Raw genomic sequence first — 20,759 nt, forward strand, 5'->3', positions numbered from 1 at the left:
TCAATATAGGAAAGCTTGGTGGTCAAAACATGCATATATAAACATTTGGATGCATTTTGTTTATATCTTTTGGTCATTAAAAAGACTTTAAATAGAGTTTCAAGTTTGGAGAATTTATTATCCCTGTTTGTAAGGTATATAACGAATGATAACGGAAAAATGTGACTAACTTTGATGACATATTCTGTTGTTAAAATGTATCATTTATTGCAGCGTTATTAAAAACTTTATAAAGCATATTTAATTCTTGATTAAACAGGTAGATTGTATAATTTTATTATTTTAGATCAATGCATAAAATGAATGATAAACAAATCTTTGAGAGCGGATATACAAGTATTATTTGGACAGTATTTTATTTGGATAGTAAAAATCTGAAGGCAGAATGTTGATGGTGAAACATTTTAAATACGAGAAAATCCAAAAAAGTATTATTTATATAATAATTGGATATGCTGAGGAAGGATTTACGTTACGAAAAAGTCCGTGAAAGTGGTTGGATGGTAAAATTGACTACAAAGAACAATCGGCTTTTGAAAGTCATGTTTAACCAAAGATAGAGTTTCACAACGCTAAGCAGCTCAAAAATTCAAGTGCACAAAAATACGTATATATCCAAAACGTTGAAAAATAAGACATTCAACAAAAGAAAGAGGATGCAAAAGATTCCAATGCGAAGTGGTGAACAAAAAGCAACAGTCCAAACAAAATGTGGCGGTCTGTAAAGAAACTCATTTTGAAAATTGATCATCTTGGACGACGAATCTTATTTCTCTCTATCACACAGCATAATAAGAGGGAATAACAAATTCTACTCAACCGATGTTTCTTACAGTCCTCAAAGTGTAAAATATAGGTTATGTTGTTAAGTTTGATTAAGTACTGCCTGTTTATATCTGCATGACTTATCTCTAAGCACGCCGATGATCGAAAAAAATCATTTTGATGGCGAATATTTCAGCTTTTTGATGATTAGTGTTGGTCGATTAGAGAAAGTGGTTATGCAGTAAATCAGGAAATCTACTTGAATGATTGCATTAAGAAGAAAATTATTCTTTTCATCGAAAAAAATCATTTGATAACGAATATGTCAGTTTCTTGATGATCAGTGTTGGAACAAAATGATAAGAATGTCAATTTCGTGGAAAAAAGGATAACCTTGCAAACTTCCCAGAAATTCGTGCTATTGAAGATTTTTGGAGGATACTGAAAAGAATCGGTAAACTAAAAATCTCAATCAATTACACAACAGAAAAAAAAAGATATTTCTTGGAAATTTTGACGATAATATTGAATTCGTCCATTTTTTGAATTTCATATAGTAGGTTCTTAAATTGGAGTATTTTCTGGTCCTTATTGTATACTTAGTGAGCAAGTGAAGGGAATTGATTAAAATCAATTCGATTTCAGGTTGGCCAGCTAATTTACAACAGGATGAATTTAATTTTTTTTTCTTGTGAGATCTTTTTTCTCTTCTTTTTAAAGTAGTGTGTTTTAAAACTCTAAAGAATTTATTGAAGATGTTACCATTATTATAAACACTACAAATATTAAAAAATAAATACAATAATTGAATAGTTCTCATTTTTTGTTTTGTTTTTCCATTTTGTAGTTAATACTTTTTATAAATAAAATATTTTAGTGTTGGCAGTGTGTCTTTTTCAGAAAATTTATCTATCTTTCGGCAGGTGTCCGCTGTACATAACAAATTTTTTTTCAATCCTATTATGAAATGAATAATTTTATTTCAAAATGTTACACAAAAATAAAGGTTAAAATAACTGAACAGATATTTTTCGTTTTCGTAACACCTACTAAATTACTTTAATAAGAAGATTTATTGCGAATAATATAACAATTTATTAGTAATAATGATAATATAATAAGTGATGTTAATCACTGTAAAGGATATCAAACAGTTAATAAATATAACAGTTAATAAATATAACGAAGTTTTAACTGTTGATTCCTGAGATATTTTTAAAATCAAAAAAGATTGCTTGAAATTTTTAAAAATTTTAAAACATAAAACTAAAAATAGATAATTAATGATTTTGGGAGCAATCTTACAAACTACATAATATAAAAATTGTCACAAGGATATTTAAGAGCATAAATAATGACGTTATTTCCTTTTCTTGATAATAAAATAAGTTATTTCGTTTTGAAACAAATAAAAAAAAAATGCATGTGCATTTGAGTAAAAGTATAAAATGCCACAGTATGTTCATAAATTTAATGCCACAGTATGTTGCCTTGTTTCTAATGCGGTCAGTATGTTGCAGTCCGGATGTTGGATTTAGTACCTCAAGAGAGTTTTGTGATGTGTTATTATTTTATCGGTAAAAAATAAATAAATGATTTTTCAACAACTTGATTATGAATAAAATGTTCCATAAAAAAAAGCTGTTAACGCAACAGACAGTAATAAATTTTCTATTCTTATTCACTGACGACGATCAATTTCTTTGTGTCTAATTTACTTTTTTTTTTCTTAGTCTCTCTTCATTTTAAACTATAAAACTTTATAATTTAACAATAACTCCCCTTACTCTAGTAAGTTCTGTTTCTTCGAAATGAAAGAAGTCTTAATACTTTTGAAATCCTAAAACTAAAATATTTTCCACAGAGAAGTAAAAATTTTTTATAAAATATCCATATATTGTAGTATCTTTGAAGTCGGAGCAGCCAAGCTTTGCAGCACCAGATTAAAACTTATATCTTTATAGGAAGCACGTTCCTTACACCGATCAAGAATTAGTTGTGATTAGAAGAAGAGCGACTTTTTTTGAAGAGATAGAACATCATATTAGCGCTCAATTGTCACCAACCCCAGTTCCGGATTTCATGAGAAGTTTTACAAGATCAAGAGACTCTGCACAAACAAAAAACTCAACACGTTGTTGATACTGATGATGATACTGATGATACTGATGATGATACTGATGATACTGATGTTGATACTGATGATGATATGTATAAATAGACGAAAGAATGTATTCAATCTAGTCAAAGTCCGCAAATTTACTTAAAATTTAGGTTCACTTTTTTAACAATCCCTGGTTCAAATACAGCTTCACTAAACCTGCCATGGTGACATTCTGTAGCAATTTTGTATTTTTTTATATCTTTTTATTCGTTTCTTTATATTTGTTTTGATTTTTATCAAGTTTTCAAGAATGTTCTTTTTATTTATCCTAGGAAATTATAGTGCACACATGCTTATAACATTCTATTTGTAAGCACCGAAGTCTCGGAAGTGTCGTATGAACGTTACTACCATCAACGATACTTCGAAGTTGATTTCGCAAAAATTAGTCCTTATGAGACCGATCCCAATCCTCTATCGGTATTGTAGGGTGGGTATCATAAAAAATGATCTATCCAGTGACTACACGATACTTTCCGTACCGAGATTTTGTTGCTTACTTATTTGTTCCGTTGTTGCTAGCTTTATCAGTTAACTGTAATTTATAAAGATATCAAAATATTTAATATCGTCTTGTCATTCTTTCAAAATATTCAATGTCGTCAATCTCACCGACTAGTTAAACTAATTTTAGGTCCTACAAAATGTGTCCGGAAATTAAAAAATAAGCGAAATACATCAACTGAATATTTATTAAAACGCGACTTGTTGGTGTCCAATCGTAGAACCGAATTTCAATAATTTTAGTAGAACCGGAACTGTCTAAAAAGATGGAATATTAGAAAGAAAAAAATTTAATTAAATCGAATTTTTCTGAATTGAAATTAGAATGGAAAGTTTATAAACTTAATATCATAGAAATGTTGATAAAATTGTTATAATCGAGCTTAATAAAATTTCATCTGCAGAAGAACCCCAACCGAATTTATTTTATTAGTATTTGTTAGGGTTCGGAAAAAGTGTCTGCGCAGATCTGCGCAGACGAAAATATGCGCATATCTGCGCAGACGTCGGCGCCGACGTCTGCGCAGACACTTAAATGGAAAAGAAAAATTTAAATTATCTGAATCAAATGTCTGAAATTATTTTTACATAATTATCTACTTTTTACGAGTTTTTCGTTGTTTACCTGTTTCTTTTTGGTTCGAGCTACGTATAATCAATCGATATAAGCTTTTGTAAGTTTTTCTTACTTCAATTTAAAGTGATTTAGAATCAAGAAATCGTGTATTTTCGTCATTCAAAGTATTTAAAATGGAAAACATCAAAATTTCGAATTATTTGACAAATGTTGATCGAGAGAAGCGTTCTGGCACATGTTTAGCATGCAACAAAACTGTTCAATGGTCGAAGGAACGCCTTGCAGCGCATAAAAGATCAACATGTCCATACGCCAGTGTCGAGGAAAAAAGATTGTTTTCAAAGCGTAGTTATAAATCGTCACATCTAATCAATGATTCTCAGCAAGTTCCGTCAACGTCTGATTCACCGACGCAGCGTCTACATCCACCAATTAATGAAGAACTCAAAAATGATATCGACACGAAGCTTGCTAATTTCTTTTACCGTACGGGTATATCATTTTGTTTATCCGAATCGGAGGCCTTTAAGGATTTCGTTAAGTCGCTCAAACCATCGTACGCATCTGTCATCCCGAATGCTAAAGCCTTATCAGGATCTCTGCTCACAATCAATACACAAAATGTTCTACTTCTGTAAATGAAATTTTGAATTCTGAAACAAACTTAACACTGATGTCTGACGGCTGGACGAACATAAGAGGCGATCACATAGTGAATTTTTGTATTAAAGATCAGAAGCCTTTTTTTTTACACCCGATCAGAAGCCATTTTTTTACACCTCCATAAATACATTCGGAATCATTCAAAATTCATCTGCAGTTGCCGCGGCAATCTTATAAGTTATTGAGAAGATTGGCTCGCAAAAATTTACCAGTTTCATAAGCGACAACGCTCCTGTTATGAAATCAGCGTCGAGGATCATCGAGGAGAAATATCCACACATCTCGGCTAGCGGATGCGGAGCTCATGGAGTCAACTTGCTTGTGAAGGACATAGTTTCTATAGCTGGGGCCACAAAAACAGTCAAAGATGCAGAAAAAATTATCAAATGAAGGAAATTCAACCAAAGAATACATCTGCTGATGTTATGGCGTTGATAAAATCTAACCCATTTTTGGACCGTCTCTCTAAGCTTGTCAAAAGCATTGAATTTCCTTCCAACGTGATCGGAAAGCTAGAAAGTGATGAAGCTCCTTGTCTCTCGTGTATGATTACTTTGGTCAAATGTACAATTCATATATGGACGATAAAGACATACAACAAAAAGTGCAATCTCGCCTCGATTTTCTCTTTACACCAGGTATTGGAATTCCTTTCATATTAACGCCCAAAAATGCCGCAGAAGGTTTATATTTGAATGAAGATAAAACCGATTTTATCACTGCAACAGTTGAATTCGCCGAAAAGATAAAACCTGAAATTGCTGACACTGCTGAGGATGAATTGATTGCTTTAATAGGAGAAATGGCTGCGCTGCCTGAGAGAAGAAAGGAAACAATATTCAAGATGAACGCGCGAAATTATTGGAACATTATCGGTCGTGATAATTATCCTGCTCTTTACGAAATTGCTAAGCCTATTAACGAAATGATCTGCTCATCGGCTACAGCAGAAAGAGCTTGGTCTACCTTTCCATTTATTCACTCGCGACTAAGAAATCGTCTTACGAATGAGAGAGGTGAAAAGCTGGTATTCTTGTATACCAATATCGTGCTGATGGACACAAATGACAAGACTGATTACATTCTTGAAGAAGGTGCAATTCTCAATGAAATTGAATGTCAAGAAATCACCGAATAGGCGCCAGCATTATACTTTTTTATTACTGTAAGAATCTTTGAAAACTCCTATTGTTACTAATCACCAAATTTATAATAAAGTTAAAATATTACTTAAAACATTTTTTAAGTTTAAAACTTTTATTTGTTGATTTCAAAAAATCGTCTGCAGAGCAGTAAATTTTGTCGGCGCCGACGTCTGCGCAGACGTCTACGCAGACAAATTACACTGTCTGCGCATATCTGCGCAGATCTGCGCAGACAGTCCGAACCCTAGTATTTGTATAATGGGAAATAAAATTGAGTTTTTTAAACATATTTTAGAAATAACAACCTAATGATAAAAAAATTTCACATTTCAATCGATTAGACGCTAATATATTCGTGTAGCTTGTCGATGAAAATACAGTGGGTTGCATAAATATAAAGTCACTAGTTTTTTTATGCGAAATTTTTGTTTTTATCAAAATTCTCTTTGAAACCAACTAATTAATACGATTAAAGGCGTATTACATGTGTTAATTAATTGATTCTCTATCGAATGGTATATAATTCGAACTCGTTAAGTTAACCAGTCTTGAGTAATTATTAATTCAATAAGAACATACCTGTAATTCTAATGTAGCAAAAATAAAGAGTCAACTAAAATTTAATAACTTAAGTTGAAATATCTCAACGAAATGTTATCCGAGCAATCTAAAATTTGGTGGTTGATTTCGAGATTATATCTTGAGTTATTTGCATTGGTATATATTTGGGAAAGTAAAAAGAAAAAATTGGGCAGAAAAGCTGTTTCAGTCAACATATGATGGCAATTGTAGGTCTGCTAAAAGATAAAACAAAAAGCTAACGATAAATAGCTCGAATGTGCTTGGTAGGCTTTTAAAGCTAACTTCAAGAGACCAAAGTTCTTAGTTTATCTCAAAGTTTATCTCTATCGAAATGACCCTAAAATTTCTTACCGCGAATTTGCTGAAGGGTTCACAAATATGCCTGGTAACGTTAAAATTAGTAGATGGACTGTACGAAAATGCCTAAATAAGAAAGGCTTAGATTGCTATGTCGCTGCTCGAAAACTACTTTTGCGTGTCTAAGATCGCCATAAAAGATTAAAGTGGTGTAGAGAAAGACTTCACTGGTCTGTAGAAGACTGGACCAAACTCGTTTTCAGCGACAAATCCAATATTGAAGTGATAATTCGCAAGTCAAGATTAATTATCAAGAGGCTGTCTGGTGAAAAGTTCAAAGAGCGTTTTTGTGTACCAAGGATACAAGGTGGAGGAGGATCAGTTGGAATATGGGGATGCTTATCCCATAAAGAAACAGGGTCATACAACATATTAATAACAGCAGAATTAACCAGTACAACTACAAAGAGACCCTCGAAACTTATGCCAACAGCCAGAGCTTTTTACGGAAGACGACAACTATGGATTTTTCAGCCCAATGACGCAACAACTCACACTACAGTCTTGGTTAAAGAGTGGCTTGATCGGAAAAACATAACGGTCATGCCTTAGCCAGCTCGTTTTCCAGATCTTAATCCCATCGAGAAATTTGGGCTTTGATAGACAAGAGATTGTTCAAAGAGAGCATGGCCAGTGTTGCACAATTACAGCAGGCCTTAAAAAAGCTTTGGAAAGAATTTCCAGGAGAATTATGCATCGGACTAGTTGAATCTATGCTTTGACGTGTTCGTGCATGTGTAAAAGTTCGTGGTGCGCATACAAAATACTAAAATGCACCCTGACTCTATATTTTTCGCTCCGTTTTTTTGTTTTTTGTTTTTTTAACAGTTGTTTATATTTCTCATAAAAAAACATCTTAATTTTTTTTTTGGAATTAATTTTTTTTCTTATTTTGTTTATAATACCACTGTTAACAAAATTTTAAACAATTTAAATTGTTAACCTTTTTGTTTGCTTTAAATTTTAAAAAACTTAAAAAAAAAATCATTTATAAATCAAGTGACACTATATTTATGCAACCCACTGTATTAATACAGCAAACACTGAAAGTAATTTGTATTCCTAGAACTCCTCTGATGTTGACAACGAAAATGGAAAAAGCTGAACTGTTTACTGCTAGAAAAAAATAAATAAATGGGACAGCAAAAAGATGTCAATGTGAAGTAGAAAATTTGAAAACATGTAGCAAACTAGTTTGAACAGCTTTAATTTGATTTGTTTTGTCAATTGTAACCATATGTAAGGTGTAACATTTACGTTTTCTTTACATAGGACCGACGCACAGTGGAAAATTGTAGAGCAACAGCATATCATAAATGTTTTTTACTAATGTCGCTACTGTCATTATATTTCAATTTTATTTAATAGTTTAATGGTCAATCATTACTATAATGCAGGAATTTCACATAATTTTATGTAAAAATAAAGGTTTTGAAGCCATATTGTTTATTACTTTTGCGGATGTTCATTTCAAACCTGTTCGCTTCATCACTTTAAAAGTGAATTTTCTATAAAACTTTCTAGGAATAAGTATAAAGTATTATACATTTTTGAAAAGCTTATGTTATGGAGATTTTAAGAAAATTATACATTTTTACTTATATGGTTCAGTTTAGGAGTAATTATTTGAACAATAAAATAAATGAAAAAAAATAATATTCTTCAAGTTCACTGAGACTTTTGGCAGTTACCCACGCTTCCCCATGCTTTACATTTAATGTAGTATTGAAGCCTAGGTGTTTATTAAAAACATGTATAAGAATGAGTTGCAGAATGACGTGCGGTTTCCGAAATTATCGAGAAAAGAGTGATAAATGTAAAAAAACAGAAAACCGCTTTTTATCGTGGTTTCAAATTTTATTCATTTATAACAAAAGCTTGGTATATGTTTTTTAACTTATTATCAATTTTTTATTGATACCATGGCATTTTGTATTTTTGCACTCATTTTGTGGTGAATGTACACTGCCAATATATAAAGAGTTGAAACATTTATATCAGTATAAGAAATTCACAGTGGAAATTAAACCGATACGTTTGACTATTGAATATTACGTACGTTACTTTTGTGACTTGTTAAAATGACAGCTTTTAAGTGTTCCAAATGTAAATTATTGCTTTCCTATATTGATGGAGGAAGGACAGTTGAGGCACTGTCAACAATTTTAAAAGAAAATTATCAACTTTCTGAGGACAACTTGTGTTTCATAATCAGTGATATTCAAATGCACATTATTCCGTCGTTTAATAAACGATGGATAAAGACGTCACGGAAAAAGGAAGCTTTTTTTTTTTTTTTTATCTAAGAACAATGATTGGTTGGATTCTGAATATTGTGTATCTTTACCTAACTCAGAAGAGGCAATTACCGACTCCACGCCATCTACTTCTTTAGAAAAACGCGGAAGGCCGTGCGTGTCTTATGGAGATTCGTCAGAATTCAGCAAAAAAAAAAAAAAATTCCATGTTACTTAAGGAATTTGGATTCGAGCACATCTTTAATACATATCTTCAGCCGTTTCGTTTAAAAGGAGAAGAAGCAGAAGCAAAATTTGTGGAATCATAAAGGATTGCTGATAAAGACAAAAAAAAATTAATATCGAGTTTTATGGAAAACACAAGCCAGAAAAATATGCTAACGGATGAAGAAGCACCCAGCGTGTTTATTGATTATATTTAACAAAAGCACAATATTCTTACATGAAGAAGGTGACAAATGAACGAAACTGTTCCATATTTCCACCATATCATAAAATTCAAGAAATTAAACAGACCTGCTATCCACCATCTTCTGCAATAGAAATTACGAACTGGCGCAGTTGTTTGGCAAAATCCGGCACCTTCATCTGTTCATTTTGGTCAACCTATATGCATAGAATTTTGCAAAGAGACTCCCGAGAAAACTAAAGCCATCGTAGATGAAATAAAGAGCCAAATAAACTCTTTGCGGCCGTCTATAATTAATAAAAATGGTAAAAGTGTACAAGTAAAACATGAACTTTTTCTGACAATGATATATGGAAAAGTGGCTCAGGCATTAATGGATACGCCTTCTGGGTTTACATGTACAATATGTGGAGCTACTCCACGGCAAATAAACGATTTGACCAAAGTGGCTTCTAGGCCTGAAAATGAAAGTTCTTATCAATACCGATTGTCTACATTACATACCTGGATTCGTTGTATGGAAATGATATTACATATTTCTTACAACCTCTCTTACCAAATATGAGTAGCCACAAGTGAAGAAAAGAAACGGCTAAAGCAAGAGAAGAAGATCTTGGTGCAGAAACGTTTTTGCGAGGAGCTAGGGTTGATCATTGACAAACCAAGACAAGTAAGTGGTAATACCAAAGAATGTAATACTGCCATAAGATTTTTTTACAATGCAAGCTGCTCTGCTGAAATCACTGGAGTGGATGAAAATTCGATTAAGCGATTTTACATAATTCTGCAAGCTCTCTCCTTAAGTGTTATGATAAATGCTGAAAGTTTTGGTAGTTATGCTGTAGAAACTGCCCGAATCTATGTGACCAATTATGGATGGTACTGTGTGCCATCTTCAGTACACAAAATCTTACTTAACGGAGAAAATATCATAAAACATTTTGCAGTACTTCCTACCGGTCAACTTTCAGAAGATGCGCAAGAATCCCCTAATAAGGATTATAAAAAATTTCGCCTTCATCATGCCAGAAAATTTTCTCATTCGCCGGACAGTTTTTACTAAGCATTTTAATAAACTACATTACATTTTTGAACTGTAATCTACTGCGATTAGAATTTTAACACAATTCTTGTGTATTTTACGTTTATCATTTTTTTTATTGCAAATTGCTTTACGAGATTTCTTGAGATAACTTTTGCAAGATAGCATTTAGGAAATAAGGAGTATTAATGCCTTTTTCCTTTTTTAAACGTTTTTTACATTTGAAGAGTCCAGGGGAAAAAACGGCATAGTCACATTTTTGTAGTTTTGAGATATTCGATTTTTAAAGTTTAAAATCGTTCTCAACATTACTTTTAATCAAACATTTAATTTTTTTTCACCGATTCTCAAAAATGTCCATTTCTTTAAGCAATAATGAAGTTAAAATGGTTCTGGCTTAAATATTTAAATTTTTTCGCTTCATACTTGAAGTTGGGTCCAATTGGACATTGCCGTTTTTTCCACTGTAATTTACTATGCAAGTTTCATCCTTGTTTTTTATTTAAATTTTAGGCACCAACTATCTAAAAACTTATAACTAACATTAATTTAACATATATATTTTTATTTTAGAATATCTGAGAGTTCCTTAAAGCATTTTTTTTTCAAATTTATTCTTCGAAATGTCTATACAATAACGGTTCTGACTGTTTAAATGCAGTGCACAATATTAAAATCATCTTTTTTTTTGGTAGCTGAATCCAATAATTGCTCATGGATAAAAATCCAACAAATCCTGTGTTTACTCATTTCTAAAAATCATGATTTTTTTCTTTTTAAAATAATGTACACTCAAAACAAGTTAATGTCTACCTAACATCAGATGAAGAAAAGTAAAGATAAATGGTCATTGTATTTTATTATATAAGTTGGCCACATAAAACTGAACCCTTCTTACCAAATAGACTTTTACTTTTAGGTCATAAAAATTAAAAGGTCAATTTAAAAAAATATAACATTACTTAATTTGAACTAAGAAACTCACATTCATTCATACAAATTAACATTCTATAAACAAGGACTATACAAAATAACAATGATTTATAAGGAAGATAAAAGAATTTTATTTTATTTCAACAGAACTGTTTAATAACATTAATTTTTATTTAGTCAATATATATAGTTAATATAATAATAGTCGAACTCCTCTTGTCCATTAACTTCATTTTTATTGTTATCATGTGGTAAAGAGTCAAAGTAGTCAGGTCTATTAGTGAACTTTTTAAGATTGATATGCACAGTTTCTCAGAGTATAAGTTTAAAGGTTCACATGGAGAATTTTTGTTTTTGCCTCTCATATTTGAAGTAATGGTGCTATTTAAAAAGGCACCATTCCAAGAGTCTCTGTGATTCTTTGTTCCTGGATCATTTTTGGAAAAAAACACTTCTCTAAGACATCTAGTTGGAACAGGACATCCAACCTTATAGAAAGGTTTTAAAATTTGTGTCATATTTTTCACCATGTCCTGCCTGAGCTCCAAAACATTGAAAGGAGCTGGATTCTTGCAAGAAGCTTTAAAAATATCAATCCAATCAGAAGGTATATTGACCTGTGATTTGGTGTTAATGAGACCCATGTCTTTATCACACTCCATGTAAGAATACCCTCTTTCAGGAAAGAAAACCTTTATTGAGTCAAATCTTTTTTTATGCTGAACTAGATAATCCAGAAACCGAAAGACTGTATAATTTTTATTTTGGCCTGCACAAGAATCACAAAATAGCTCTAATTACCTGACATCTTGACTTAGGTGATGAATAAAATAATCATATAACAAAGATGTCACCTCCTCTGCCCCCTTTTTGGCTACAGTTTCATCATAGCCATAGATAAACACATTTTTGCTCGATAGCATATAGATATTAAAAGAAAGAAATGAAAGTTTTCTTCTGTAAAAAAAATGATTGGTTAAGTTATTAGGGACATTTAAATTTCTTTGATAGTCGAATGCTATTGCTTCAAATGTTGAATCATTAATTGCTTTTATCCTAGATTCTCTTTTTCTTCGATAAAATGTTCCTGCTTTTCTTTGATGCAAGTCCCTTTCAGTTTCCAACTCTTTAAGCTTTGCTTGCAAATCAGGGTTCATTAAATTATCTTTAGCAATGAGATTTATTCTCATTTTAAGCTCATCACACTATGAACAAGTGTCTGTACGAGGATATCCAAAAGCAATGTTAAAATCATTGTTAAATATTGTCCTAGATTTCTTGTAAGAAATCTTGCTATCTGGATAGATAATTTGAAACATGTTAAACATTTTGTTAATGTTTAAATCCTCAGATAAATATAGGCGTCTTGTTTTATCGTGCGAGTAGTGAGACTGCCTACCCCTAAAAGATGAAATGTGATCTCTTATCTTCTGAACCATTTCACTTGTCAGCTTATGAGGTCTATTTGTATGTTGACCTCTTCTGTCCTTTGGTGGCTCACCTAAAGATGAAAAGATGAAAAACAATAAGAAAATATGCTAAATAATTTCTGTTCATAAAAAACTAAATTAAAGATTATAATCTTAAAACAACATGCTTGATAAATAATTGAGAAGCTGTTTCAATTTATTTACCATTTCATATAGATTAGTCCCTTTTATTTAAATCTACACTAAAAGCTTAGGCTTAGGGAAATACTATGTTAATAAGAATATTATTGTTAATATGATTATAATAGAGACTAGTCCCTTTTATTTAGACTAAAGCCAAGGCCTTTCTAATTATTTTTATAATTTTAAAATTATTCAAGATTTTAAGCATTAGATAGGTCTACAGTCTTTTAGTCTAGTAGGCCTATAGCCTTTAATAGAGCACTAGACTAGTCTAATCGAAAGTAGAGGCCTAATAATGTTTGCACAATATGAAATATAATGTAAGGATAGCTTTTGTTAATTAAATTATATGTAAAAACACTAGATCTTATTCTATGTATTATAGTCTCTATGCTAGTCCTACCTGTAGTTGATAAAATCCGTTTTGTTGTCTCGACCCTGCCTTTCTTGATGCCGAAGATGGAAAGAAAAGCTTTGAAGCACACCTGGGTAAACTTATCATCAATATTCTTAAATACTTTGTTTTTGTAGCTGTTATCATTTAAATCTTTTAAGATAATTTCATTTTTCCGCGACCTCCTTCTTGTTAGATTACAGACTGTAATAAGGCCAGCCAGAAAAGAGTCTTGGTATTCTTTGCTCGATAATGCATTGAAAGAGTCCAAAAAACGAGCTCTTTCATCTACTGTTACAACTTCAAAACATTTATATCGTGTACATTTGCAGTAAGGTCCTGTTGTATGAGACGAAAGTTTTTGTTTTTTTAGTATTTCCTTTATTCTCCCTGTAATTTTCCTTTTCTTGGGTCTATTTGTTAATTCACAGTGCTCTTCGATTTTGAGTAAACAGCATTTTAAAGATGGCGTTAAAATGCTGTTAACACAAAATCGACCCCTCATTGGACGGTGTGATCATGTGACTAAAAATATCACATGACATTAGTGACAGTGCCGTTTTTTCCCCTGTAAACATTGGACCATGCCGCTTTTTCCATTGTATAGAGTTTTTTCTTTTTTTATCATCATATAGACATTTCCACTTTTTTCTCTTGAAATTTAGTTCAGTACAAACTATACAAGTCTATGCATAGGGCAGGGGCAATAACTAAGAAAAACCAAAATTGTGACTGCCGTTTTTTCCCCTGGACTCTATATATATACATATATATAGACCATGAAGGTCAAGAAAGAAAAGGGCCTAATGAAGTTGCGACTTTTTTAAATGATTATTTGATCTCACTTCCAACAAAGTGTAACACATTACGTTTGTTTTTGTGACAAAAAATCTTGCATTTCTTCAGAAACCAAAGGTAAAATTACTCCAAAAGAAAAGAAGGTTCACTTTTCAATTAGTAACTTATTTCATTTTGTATATGAACATGATAAAAAAGGCTACATTAAAGCATTCACCAATATTAATGTCCAACACATTTTTTATGTCCAAACATACGAATACTGTACTACAGGTGGATAGTTTGGCTTATCCAAGTGGCAAAGTTACACTGAAAAGAGCGAAAGTGGAAGACCTTAACAAATTAAAACAATTCATTCCTGAAGAATTCCACGAGTTTTATAACGAGCTGTACGCCTGGCCAACTAATGAATGTGAGAATCTCCTTCATTGTGACTTTGAGGGGGAACTGGAGTAGTTCTTACTGATAGCTAATTTAGTTATATATATATGTATTATATTTATTACTGGGACGTTAAAACATTTTTTTAAAGTACATAGTTGTAGTTCTTACGGAGTTTTAATTTGTTTTCCTTCCTGAAATATTCGATTTTTTTTAAAAGGGCCAATTTTTGGAAATTTTATACATAAGTTATTAACAAACGAAATGTTATAACAATTATCAAAGTGTACTAAGATGTTACTCTTGCATATATTTTTAAAAATATATTACACAAATTCTGCATATTTAATATAAAAAGATATAAAGAGTTTTTAGTTTTCTCAAAAACGGGTTTTGAATAATTCAGCCCTTTTTAAAAACACTTATTCATATATATATATATATATATATATATATATATATATATATATATATATATATATATATATATATATATATATATATATATATATATATATATATATATATATATAATATGTTGGTAATGATGGCTATTTGGCAAACAGCCAATTCTCAGTTGATTAGTCAATGCTATGATCAATTTTAAGAAGATTTTTTGCAATGTTGGTTGTTCTTTTAATCTGAAAATAATAGTAATGAATGGGTTTTATAAATAAAGTATATAAATTATCATTTATAAATATATAAGATCAATATACCTTAAATTAAAAGTGCTGCTGAGCTGTAATTGTACAAATTCAAGGTAACCACGTGTTTTTATTTATATTAATTTAAAATAAATGTTTATTTCGTTAGATTTTTAGAATTCGTTATTCTTATAATTATTTTAGAATTCATTATTTTTATAATTCGATTTTAGAATTCGCGAGACTTTTGGTGTATTTCAATTAATTTCGGTAAAATAAATTAAATTTTTTATTATTTTTTGGTATCACACTTTGATGATGTCACCCAGTGCGGCCCGCACCCCCCTAACGACGCCTCTAACAATATTTATAATAATAATAATAGTAATAGTAATAATGATAAAGATAAAAATAATAATTGTAACGATAAAATTGTTAACTAATATTTTTTACATTATAGTATGACGTATTTATATCACCAGTGCTCAATGAAAGGGAGAGTCTTTTTTCAGGGCTGAATGTTTGAATGACTTTTATTTCTTTGAGAATTGAAACAAGGCAATGTCTTTTTTATGACTACTAATATAATGATCATTTACTAAATAGTAGTTTTTTTCCTTACGTGTAGCTACTGCAATCATTTAGATGCAAAGCATCCAAAATTAAAACTCCTGAGGAAAAATTGAGGAAAAAAAAAAAAAGTCTTCAAAATTTTAAGACGATCATACAGAAACTATAAAAGCAATAAAGACAAAGTAATAAAATATATAAACAATCCATTGTTTAAATATAATATTCATATTGATCTCCCATATAAAAGGTCAATGGCAAGAATATTAATCAGTAACGCTCAACGACATCATATTGACCATAGTGTCTCACAGCGCCGATGAGCGAGGGTTACCGTATAAAGCTTGTATCAGTTTGACATCATCTTCAGAGAGTTTAAGATTTGGATGGGAAGGTGATTGAAATGGATACATAACGGAGCTTCTATGATATGAGTGCCCCAATCCTAAGCTGTGTCCAATTTCATGGAGAGCTACGTGCAGTAAACTAATACCATTGGTTGAATTGACCGTAAAATTATGAGCGTCATTAAAATGGATATTACTCACCAGCCCTAATAAAGTAACGTGTGAGCAAAATACGTCAAATAGCATTTCAAAAAATATATTAAAAAATCAGTTTGCTTTAGCAAAAATTTAAATAGAAAGTAAAGTAAAAAAAATATAGCAGATAAGAAAAGTTTAATAGAAAGTAAAAGGATTACCCTCTTTGATCTTTAGCAGAAATGTATTTGAGTGTTCATTTATTTTAATCAATTGAATACTATTGTTATGACTACCCTCCACAAACAAGACTTTAATGTCAACTTTTTTGCTGCTATTTACGCTTGACTTTTGAAACTTCAAGTTGCTGACAGACTGCCACATCGAAAATGCCTTTATAAGCGTATTCTCCACCTCATCTCGTGATAAACCATCGTTGTTGTCATTTAAAAGTTTCCAAGTAAGTTCCTAAATATGCGAGAAACAACGTTAAAAATGAAAAGCCGACAAAACTACAATCGACTAATAATAACCAAAAAAAAAAATTTGAGGAAAAGAAATTAAGAAACATGGTCTAAGAGCCTCCCTTAATGTTATTCCTATCAGTTACTCCTGATGACAACAGGCTAAGGCTACAAACAAGAAGAACTCATGTAATTTCTTACTGTTTTATTCCACGTTTTCTCTTGGCGCATACTTCTTCTGTGTATTTTTTCACTAGCTTTTTTAATGACAAGCTTTCTATTTATTTTCGAAACAGGTGCAGCTGGAAACTTTGAAATTGGTAGTTTATCAAACTGTTGTATATTTTCAAGCGGTGCTTTGGTTGTTTTTTCGTTACTCTTAGAACAAATCTCTTTAGGGATGTCCTAAATAAAATCCGAGCGAGTTCAGCAATTCTTAAAAGAAGAATTAATTAGAGATCTTTATTTTAAAATGGCTCCTCAATATTAATACAGCTCTTACCTCTGTAGCAACCGTAATTAAAAGGAGTTGCAACCCTATAAATTTGATCTTCATAGTTGCTTCTGACAAACTCAACGTAAAAAAAAATTATTTTTATGAATGTTTCTTCTGTTTGATGGATGCTTCATCAACACTTTCATACTTTTCTACAAAAAGGAAACGGCTTTTATTTAAAAAATATGTTACGCAAGTTTCTTCGATGCAAACGAAGTTGACGTCACAAGTTTTAAACAATGTTTTTTTTTTGGATTTTTGTGATTGACACACGGATATGAAAATATGACACGTATAAGTATAAGGACTATATATAAGTATGATAATATATAATAATCTACGCCTTTTCAACAATATTTAGAATGTATTATAAGTATAAGCACTTTTCCAAATATCACTTTAACATTCGTTTATTCGCACAACAAACGAGCTCTTAAGCTCTATGGTTGTGCGAACAGGCAATTAGAGTTGCCATACAACTCTCCTGCTTCCTCAATAGCCGTTCAAATATTTTAACAGTTTCCACAGCATTGTCATATATCAGACCATCGCATTCCGATGTTAAGTCATATATACAGTATAATATGTAGTATAAATATTGTAAGAATACATTTTAACAGTTATATGAGGTGTATTGCTCGGGACATTTTTGTGTAATTCTTTGACATCTTTGCTCTTTTATTTTATTAAGTCAAAATGCTTTTTAGATGTTGTAAACTATTAACATAATAAAATTACTTATAATATTGTAATTTACACTAATGCACCGGTTACACGTATCAAATGACATTTTAGCTTCTGTTAAGACTTATTGAAAATGTGATTTCCCGATTTAGGAATAATTTCTTGTACTAATTGAAAAAACATTTCTTTTTATGTTTACCTTCAGTTGTATTACAAAGCAGAAAGACACTTCTCTCTCTGCTCACCAGTGAGGCTGTTTCCGCCTTCATCAAAACGTGGTTAAAAGATTAACCAGATTTAATTCCCAAACTGGTTTGATGTTTTATCGTTATCTTAAATGCCATAATAATAGTAGGCAAAAAATATTGAGATAAGAAGAATGCTAGTTTTAGGACAACAACATTATTCGAGATATCTATCAAAAAGATAGCAATTGCTAATGATTTTTCTCCCATTCCTTTTTTTTTTTTGACAAGATACTGTCATTGGTTAATGACATAATACGCATTTTTTCGGAAATAAACTTATTATCACATCACTTGTATTCATAAACTTAAGATGTAGCAGCTAAACGGAATCCTCCGAGCAATATGATTTAGAACAGGACAACTAAACGAGTTCAACCTGGTTTACCATTAAAATTGAATTATGACTTTCTTAGTACAATTTTAAATCACTAAACAATGACAAATCAACCTAGAGAGCGTAGTAAAAAAGAATCCTTTTAAGTGAATTATTGTTAAAGGAAGCAAAATCATATAAGAAGTTCCACTGTAACAGCAGTTCTAGTTTTTGCATTTAGATAATTATTCTCTATTGATTTTTTAGAAAAAGAAATCAGAGTACAAACTTATCCACTCAAGATAAGAAACTTGAGAACTGAGGTCATCAGGAAATGCGTATCATGTTTATGATAGAAATCTAACATACAAAACAAGTTTCGATATCCATTAAATTGCAGGACGTGTTAGAGCAACCGTCAAATCTTTTATTACTTACTAAACTAAACAAGTAATAAATCTTAAAAAAAACCAGCCAACTAAAACGAAGCACAAAGTGGAACCGCTGAGCATTTTTCGTAATGCCGTCTTCCTTTGCGTCATTTGCACTCGCATATGATGCAAACAAGTCGATTTTTCGGTATAAATGCAGAGTTCATTTCAGTAAAAACAAAGTTTTGTTAACGAATCCTCTTTTAATTACATGCCAAATTGCACTCAGCATACTTTTCTTAATGCTGAATAAAAAAAATTGTGAGCTGAGAATGAACATCACAGTTTTTGAAAACGGATTTTCTTCTCCGTTCCGTTGGTTTAGATTCAGAAACGAAGAAACTTGGTTTCTCTCTATCTCATAACAGAATGATAAAAATTAAAATAGCTCTAAACTAAAGTCGCGGAAAAATCTAACAAGCAAGCTTTATTATTAGAGAACGGGTAGGAAGTAGAACTAAAACTGATTCTCAACTTCCAAAAATGATATAGATTATGGAAAACGACTTGAAAACTTTTTCAAAGTTAAACGTATTAATCTAAGTTTTCGTCCCAATGCCACAAAGTTTTTTTCAGAGTTCATAAGTTTTTTAAAATTTAAAGGTAACTAATCTAAACTAACTAAAATTTAAAGGTAACTAAAATTTAAAGGTAACTAATCTAAACTAACTAAAATTTAAAGGTAACTAAAATTTAAAGGTAACTAATCTAAACTAACTAAAATTTAAAGGTAACTAAAATTTAAAGGTAACTAATCTAAACTAACTAAAATTTAAAGGTAACTAAAAGGTAACTATTCATAAATTAGACACTTAAAAAGATAATCAATCTTTTCAAATAGACACTTTCCTAACCTATCAAACATACGGCTAAATTTAAGGAGCTATCAACGAATTAATACAACATAAAGTCTCTATTACATATTGCAAAAGCTTTGGAAAAAGCTTCAGAATTTTAGCTCCAATTTGGACCGATTTTAATAAAGAAATAGAAAATGGTATCGTAACATAATACAAACTATGCACCACACATTGACGATATAAAGTGATTGACATCTAGCTTTAGGTATCGTCTGAAAATTGGAATTAGAGCTAAAGCACGTCTAGAATTTAGTATGACCTTTTTTTTTTAATTTATTATTGAAACTTAAAGTAACAGTAAAGTGTAAACCAACCAATCATCTCGCGCTTCATGTGCTGTTTTTAGATAGCAATATTTGTTATTGAAAGAAAACCAGGGTAAATGAGTATTACTGGCACACCCCCATCAGGAATATAAGTTTACTAAAATAGGTTTTTAAACATATAAAAGAGTCTAAATCCGTCTAAGAGTGAAAATAGTTTTTAAATTTTTTGCTTTTCATAAGCATATAATAAACAAAAAAACATTCAAACACTTTTGTAACCAACGAATTGCAAAAGAATGTCAGAAAAATATTTGGATAAGAACTTACTGTAATATTATATTCAAAAGCTCTTTTGAAAAGCTTAAGAGCGTCGGAGACGTTCGCTAAAACGTTCGATAAATAAATGACATACGTGAAACTACTTGTGCTTTCTCAATATCAATATCAGTAAATGTCGTGTTAAGGATTTTACAAAAAACAGAGATCGTTACAAATAGTAATTCACTAATAAAATGCAATCGCCTAAAAATAAGGTAGAGAAAAGACAAGAGAAAAACATAATAAATTAACTAGTCACTTAATAAAAGTAGAACTTTACAAAAATTTATAAGTAACACCTATAAAACAGATATTTCAAAGAGTTAAAACATAAGTCAAATAGTTATTACAATGTATTCACGTATACATACGTATATACACATATACAATAAGAT

The 20,759-nt window shown here is 30.8% G+C and overlaps 1 protein-coding gene and 1 pseudogene across 2 annotated transcripts; both read right to left on the reverse strand.

Annotated features, from left to right (window-relative positions):
* Nucleotides 1-11,506: 11,506 nt before the first annotated feature.
* LOC149881365 (uncharacterized) lies at nt 11,507-13,545 on the reverse strand (annotated as a pseudogene). The gene is made up of 2 exons (XR_016446056.1): nt 13,416-13,545; nt 11,507-12,900 (listed from the first exon to the last, which is right to left on the reverse strand). The product of XR_016446056.1 is annotated as an uncharacterized LOC149881365 (transcript).
* Nucleotides 13,546-15,936: 2,391 nt separating this feature from the next.
* Nucleotides 15,937-17,460, reverse strand: LOC149881366 (macrophage metalloelastase-like). Its single transcript, XM_090069819.1, has 4 exons — nt 17,251-17,460; nt 16,950-17,153; nt 16,506-16,752; nt 15,937-16,355 (listed from the first exon to the last, which is right to left on the reverse strand). The coding sequence occupies exons 1-4, from the start codon at nt 17,302-17,304 to the stop codon at nt 16,111-16,113; spliced, it is 750 nt and encodes a 249-aa protein (XP_089925945.1). The 5' UTR covers nt 17,305-17,460; the 3' UTR covers nt 15,937-16,110.
* Nucleotides 17,461-20,759: the final 3,299 nt, after the last annotated feature.

Source organism: Hydra viridissima, unplaced genomic scaffold (assembly GCF_058129835.1).
Source record: "Hydra viridissima isolate aposymbiotic clone 2 unplaced genomic scaffold, HvirCarnegie_v1 scaffold_12, whole genome shotgun sequence".
NCBI lineage: Eukaryota > Metazoa > Cnidaria > Hydrozoa > Anthoathecata > Hydridae > Hydra > Hydra viridissima.